The sequence below is a fragment of the Vombatus ursinus genome, unplaced genomic scaffold, assembly GCF_900497805.2.
Source record: "Vombatus ursinus unplaced genomic scaffold, bare-nosed wombat genome assembly UNPS02009173.1, whole genome shotgun sequence".
NCBI classification, from domain to species: domain Eukaryota; kingdom Metazoa; phylum Chordata; class Mammalia; order Diprotodontia; family Vombatidae; genus Vombatus; species Vombatus ursinus.
The window spans coordinates 7,972,274-7,978,920 of NW_020948951.1; the positions used below are offsets into that span (position 1 = coordinate 7,972,274).

Sequence of the window (6,647 nt, forward strand, 5' to 3'; positions counted from 1 at the left end):
GGCTTGAGCGGACGGCGCTGGCGACTGGGACCGCAGTGTATGCATCCGGCGCTAGGACCGGCGAGGGCCTCCTCTGGGCTGCAGCGCCACCGCCCCTTTTCCACCCTGGGAGGGGAGGGAGAGAAAATGAGGAAACAGAGGAACTTGCCACAAGTTGTGCGGCTGCGGCCACCGCGGAGCGCAGTGCCCACGGCTGGGGCCCCCCACTAGCCCCAGGGAAGGGAAGGGGCTAGGCAGGAGAGGAGCCGGGAGTGGGGCCCCAGCGGCCCAGCCTGGCTCTGCCCGCGCCGTCCCCCATCCCATCCCACCCGGTGCTGTGCCGTGCGGTCCAGAGCCCCGGCGGCCCAGGCAGGGCAGGTGAGACGGGCGGGAAACTGTCCTGGGGAGGGGGCGCGTGCGGTCCGGGGACAGACCCTCATCTGCCTCTCGCCCTCCCAGAATGGAAGAGTGCGCCTGCCAGGGGGCCTGGGGTCTGCTCCTCGCCTCCATCCTCATCCTCACCCTCATCCCCATCCCCGTCCCCGTCCCCTTCCCAATCCCAATCCCTGGCGGCCGCCGTCTGGGGAAGGGGGGAGGTGAGCTCAGGGATGTTATCCCAGGGTCTGGTAGCAGCTGAGCCTGCGCCCGAGAGCGGGGGTGGTGAGGACGGCACAGATTGTGCTGTTCGCGTACGACAATCACCGTGGTGGCTCCAAGTGTGTGACAGTCGCTATATGTGACTGACGGTGTGTGCCAGTGTGAGCTTGTGTGGGAGACTGCTCTCAGGCTCTGAGCATGACATTTTGTGTGTGTGTGTCAGTCTGCATAATACATGGTGTGTCAGGTTGTATTTGACTGTGGCTGTGATGGTGTGGGCGTCTTGGTGGGTCTGCCTAGGTGCGCGCCCGGGACAGCAGAGTGAGTATGTGAATGGTGCTGGGGGTGATTACTGATGAGTTCAGTTGGGTGTGTAATGGACATATGCAGGGTGTGTGTTGTGCATACATGTCGAGGGGGGCTGTTTACCAGTGTTCTCAAGTGCATGGTGTGGAGTGTGGGCCTTACAGGAATGTGTGCTGTGTGTCTAGCTTTCTTGTTGGGTAAATAGTGTGTATACTTGCACTTTTGTGGAAAGGTACTTGTACCTGAAAGATCTCCCTGTTGTGTATTTTGTGTGCCTGGGCATAAGGGTGAGGGATAATCATCCCCCAAAGAATAAATTGAAAGCCATCCGAACCTTAGAATTTGGGGACACAGAGGCCTCCCCCTCCCAGAAAGCTGTGTCTTCTCCATGACTTCTCCTTTCAGCTGTCACTGGGAACAGAGTGTGTTGGAAGATATGGGGTTGGTTATGCACCTCCGACTAAGGCTAGGAGAGCCCCAAAGGAATCCTGTCTTGAGGCTTGCTACCTGTGTGACCTTTACCTTCCTGGGTATCAGTTTCCCTTTCTGAGGTCCCTTCCAGCTCTAGTTTCAGGCTCCTTTGAGCCTGTGCTCTCAACTGAAGCAGAGGCACCCTCAAATACCCTCCACCAATAGGTGACCCAACACCCTTGAAGGGACAGTTGGCCTTCTAGCCAGGGCTGCCATCAAAGTCATAGATCTCATGTAGCCCAGAAGATGAAAGGAAATGGGGACCGGGGAACAAAGGTGCAAAAAAACAGCTATTGGCCTTCAGATGCACTGTAGGAGCTAAGGTTAAACCTCAAGCCCTAGAGGCCTTAGGCTGTAGAGAGCATGGGGAGAACCTTGAGCTGCTGACCAATGTCCCCTGTGTGACTTCAGAAATGACTTTGAGTCATCCCTCCTGCCCTTCCCCTGCCCCCCTTCCCCCACCCTCCACACATCTACCTTGTAAGAGAAAGGGGAAGAACTGAGCAGAAGCTAAGCCTCTGACCTCCATTCCTCTCCCATGTCCCAGTCAAATGGTGCTGGAGTCACCCACCCACTCATCTTGGCTCCAGTTCCCTTTTCCTAGGGGAATGTCCTAGGGGCTAAACTAGGCCAGGAGGAGGGAAAAATAGAATCCTGGAATGTAAGAGCTGGGAAGAGCTCTTAGAACATAGAAGGTCAGATCTGGAAGGTCTTTAGGGAACGTCTAGCCCAACCCTCTGGTTTTACAGACTGAGGCTCAGAGAAGTAAAGTAACTTGCTCAAGGTCACACAGCAAGTAGGTGGCAGAGGTGGGACTCAAACTTGTTGGCATTCAGTCTGGTGCAGTTTCCTCTTCTGTAAAATGGAACACACTATATATATATGTGTGTGTGTGTGTGTGTGTGTATATATATACATGTATATAAACATATTTGTGTAAATATATACACACAAAATCTGTGATTCACCAATGACTGTGCATGAAAGAGTTGGGTGACAGGACTCCTAGCACCTCTTGCCAGGATCTCTTCTTGTGCCCTGGAAAACAGCTCTGGGGCATGTGGGCCCTACTTACCTGTTGCCTGCACATTCCTCTCATCCCAGGTAAGCCCCAGTAATCCCTGGATCCTCCGCATCTCAGCCAAGATGCCAACGGTAAGCATGGCTCCAAACTGTGACCAGGAATTTCCCAGCTTCAGGCTCTTCCATGCCTCCCAGGCCCTCCTGTGGGTGCCCCTTGGTTGAGGTTGACTCATGTTCCCTCATTGACTTCCAGTGATTAACTTGACTTCCCCTTGATGTTGTTGGGGGTGGGGAGAGGATGGTGAAGCTGGGGATTAAGTTCAGAGATACCTTCTCCTATGTAGCCTGGGGGTTGGTGTCTACCAACAGCTGGCTGTCTGCCCCACCCCTGTGCTCAGGACCCCTCCCTCTCTTTTCCCATCTCTACCTTCCCCTGTTTCTATTTTTATCTCTCTGTGTCTCTCCCTGCCCTTGTGGCTCTCTGTCTCTGTCTTTGAGTCCCACTGGGCTCTATCTCTGGCTGTAGAGACGCTGGACACCTGGTACTCAGTGCATCACCAAGTGTGAACACATGAAGCCCAAGCCAGGCGAGCTGGCCTTCCGAAAAGGAGAGGTTGTCACCATCTTGGAGGCTTGTGAGGTGGGGGCTGGGCCACAGGTGGGGATGGAAGGGGCCCCGACTCTGGGGAGGTGAAGATCCGAGGCCCACGAGCCAGGAGCTAGTGTAGATCTCAGGGAAAAGACTGGGCACCGGTCACCAGCTCTGGCCTCATCCCCTCAGCAGAGCAAGAGCTGGTACCGGGCTAAGCACCATGACAGTGGTCAGGAGGGGCTGTTGGCAGCTGGAGCCGTTCGAGAGCGAGAGGCCATCCCCGCTGACCCCAAGCTCAGCCTCATGCCGTGAGTAGACAACATCCTTGGTGCTCACTGCCTCCAGGTGCTACTGTCCTGATGTCAACTTGTCACAGTACCAGGATTCACACTGTCCAATGCCCCCTTAGTTCCTGAAGTCCAGGGCGTTCTTTGCCCAAAGTACCCACATTCCCCCTCCCCCTTCTCCCATTCCCCCCAGGACTTCTGCTTCCAGTTCTAGGCCCTTTCCCAATTCACCCACAGGTGGTTTCATGGCAAGATCTCGGGACAGGAGGCGGTAGCTCTGCTACAGCCAGCAGAGGACGGGCTCTTCTTGGTGCGGGAGTCTGTGCGGCACCCAGGGGACTATGTTCTGTGTGTCAGCCATGGCCAGGAAGTGGTCCACTACCGAGTGCTGCACCATGGTGGACGGCTGACCATTGATGAGAGTGTCTGCTTCTACAACCTTATTGACATGATTGAGGTCTGACTGTCTCATCCTGTTCATCACCCCTAGTAACCCTACCATCTCTCAGTCCCTTCTATTCTAGGGATTCTTCCCATCCCTCCCTCTGGCCTCCAGGAATTACTGATCTCCCCCAGGAACCTCCTTTGAGGGGTACAAATCCCTGTGAGTCTCCCAAGACTCTGGACTTGAGACCCCTAAATCTTCAGTCTCCCCAGGAATCTCCTAGTTCCCAACAACCCTGTATGGAAGCTAGAGTTCTACTCCCACCAATCCTGAGAGAATTCTCCAGGGAATTCCACCAACCCCCCCCCCCAGCTTATCCCTACTTCCCTGCCTCCTGACCGCTCTCTCTCTCTCTACCCTCCCATCCATTTCTCAAGATTCTAACTGGGATCTCAGCCCAGCTTTGGTTTCCAGGGAAACCAATACAGCATCAGCAACTAGTGTCCATGGGAACCAAGCCCCCCTGGCTCCTCCAGCCTCTCCTCAGCTTCCTGAGGGTCAGTGGTCACCTAGGAGGGAGCTAGAACCAGAAGTCCTCCCAATTAGCCAGATAACCACCCCCACAGCCCCAGAGAGAGAGTCCAGGCCCCTTTCCTTAGGAGGCTTAGTAGCCCCGACCCCATGAGCATGTCCCAGCTCAAGCTGCCATCTGTCTATCTGTCCATCCATCTTCAGCATTACATGAAGGACAAGGGGGCCATCTGTACAAAGCTAATGAAACCCAAGAGGAAACATGGAACCAAGTCAGCTGAGGAGGAGCTGGCCAAAGGTGGGGGCTATGGGGTAATGCAGGGAAAGGAGGATATAGAAGTCTCTTTTTTCTCAACTCCCTACAGGATAGAAACCTTAACAAAAGGTCTTATTGGGCAGGGAATCATAAGAGGGAAGGGAGGAGGAAATAAGCATTTCTTAAGCACCTACTATATACCAGGCAGTGTGCTAAAACAAATCCCTTCCTTTCTCTGGGTCTTTATTTCTCCATCTGGAAAATGGGTACAGAAATGCCTGCATCAAGAGGTATTATCATGCAGTGGTTAGACAGAGTATCACCCCTAAAGTTAAGAAGACCAGAGTTTAAGCTGTCCCTCTGATCCACAATGATTGTGTGAATGTGGGCTAGTGACTTAACCTGATTGTGCTCCCAGGCAGTTCTTTAAGGCAGTATAGTACAGATGAATTTGCTATCTGAACTAGTGGAGGGAGTTTCCATGCTAAGAGTCCTACCCTGATGAAATCCAAGGACTAGATTAAAACAAAAACAAAAACAAAAACAAAAACAAAAACAAAAACAAACAAACAAAAAAAACCCAACAACAACCAAAAACAAAAGCCCAGACCCCAAACAGAATCCCAGAGGGCTGTTGTGAGAGTCAAATGAGATAGTGGATGTAAACGGGCTTTGTAATTTTGTGAAGTGCTATTTTTGTAGTAATAATGTGTCCATATGGCTGAACAACCTGTTGTACTTGTTGCTAGCATTTATATAGCTCTTTAAAGTGTACAAAGTACTTTACTTTGCATCTATTTGCATCTGTTCCCTCGGTACTGGCTAGAAGGCTGGTCTTTAAGCCAAGAGACCCTGAGTGCATGTCCTTCTCTGACATATACTGGCAGTGTGACCTTGGGAAATAAAGCGTGACCTCTTAGTGCTCTGGGTGGCTTTCTAAGCTGCAGAGCAGGTGCTAATATGCATTGTTGGAGGGGGTTACCTATCCGTGGAGTTCAAGCACAGTGACCTCACAGGACCAGTCCCTTTTCCTGTCCCTATCTCCTTACGTTCAGCAAAAAAGACCCTCCTTGCTGGGTGGATGAGGTGTCTGGAATCGGACAGGCCACTGCAGGGTCCTGGATCCCACCTGATTCCTGATTGGGCTCTTTCCTCACAGCTGGTTGGTTACTGAACCTGCAGCAGCTGACCCTTGGCAGTCAGATTGGGGAGGGGGAGTTTGGAGGTAGGTGGGAAGAGAGGGGGGGGAGGGGGGCGGTAATGGGACTAAGGGTCACTCAGCTTCTCTCCCTGGTGTAACCCCTGCCCCTCACCCCCACACACCCCTGGCCCCAGAGGCTGTGACACAAGGAGAGACCAAAACCTGAAGAGATTCAGTAAAGACTGAGCCCAGAAGAGAAACCCAACCTCGGAGCCTGAAAGAGACATAGACTGTGGTGGGGGAAAGGTTTTGGTGTGTGGAGAAGATGGAAGTGGGGGCTTGGCTGGGCTTAGACTCAGTCTCAAGCTCAGGCGGAGGCCAAGGCTCAGACACCTTCCCCATCGGGGGGGCTTGTCCTAGCCGTGTTGCAGGGGGAGTACCTGGGCCAGAAGGTGGCAGTGAAGAACATCAAATGTGACGTCACCGCCCAGGCCTTCCTGGATGAAACAGCTGTAATGACGTAAGGCTCAGGACCCAACTTGGAAGGCGTGGAAAGAAGCCTCACCTTTTCCTTCCCCCACAATGTCCCAGGGTTTGGGGGAGGAGGTGACTCCCAGCTCTCGGGCGAAGCAAATAGAGCCAACGTTTAGGGGCTGGACATTCCCAAGTGTGTTTGGTTTATTCGGGTCTTAGAATGCCCCAGCTGGAAGGGACCTTATGGGGAAGAGTGAGTCCTGGGCTCCAGTCCATGTCCAGACCTGGGTGTTCTAGCCCTCATCATTTGCTGGGTGACCTTGGGCAAGTCTGTTTGACTCAGTCTTCTCATTTGTAAAATGAGAGGGTTGGACCCAGGATGGATGTATTCTGGGCACCCCCTCCCTCATATGCACGCAACCTCCATCCCTCTTCAAATCCACCCCCAGGAAGATACAGCACAAGAACTTGGTGCGGCTGCTGGGGGTCATTCTCCACCAAGGGCTCTACATTGTCATGGAATACATGAGCAAGGTGAGTTTGAGCCCTGTCCTCTCCATCCCTCTTCTGGGGAGGGCACATGCCTCCTCTTTTTCTGCTCTCTT

General features: G+C 53.3%; 1 protein-coding gene across 3 annotated transcripts in view; it reads left to right on the forward strand.

The window, feature by feature from the left end:
• The first annotated feature begins 238 nt into the window (after positions 1 to 238).
• The window catches only part of MATK (megakaryocyte-associated tyrosine kinase), a 9,803-nt gene continuing 3,394 nt past the window's right edge, over positions 239 to 6,647 (forward strand). The window contains exons 1-9 of one of the 3 annotated variants that reach the window (XM_027851099.1): positions 239 to 357; positions 2,458 to 2,508; positions 2,903 to 3,016; positions 3,158 to 3,276; positions 3,493 to 3,712; positions 4,376 to 4,469; positions 5,587 to 5,652; positions 5,989 to 6,088; positions 6,492 to 6,576. In XM_027851099.1, the coding sequence (XP_027706900.1) occupies positions 2,500 to 2,508; positions 2,903 to 3,016; positions 3,158 to 3,276; positions 3,493 to 3,712; positions 4,376 to 4,469; positions 5,587 to 5,652; positions 5,989 to 6,088; positions 6,492 to 6,576 (807 nt within the window). In that variant the 5' untranslated portion in view covers positions 239 to 357; positions 2,458 to 2,499. The remainder of the gene's footprint in view (positions 358 to 2,457; positions 2,509 to 2,902; positions 3,017 to 3,157; positions 3,277 to 3,492; positions 3,713 to 4,375; positions 4,470 to 5,586; positions 5,653 to 5,988; positions 6,089 to 6,491; positions 6,577 to 6,647) is intronic. The other 2 variants (XM_027851100.1, XR_003568191.1) reach the window with 2 other exon arrangements.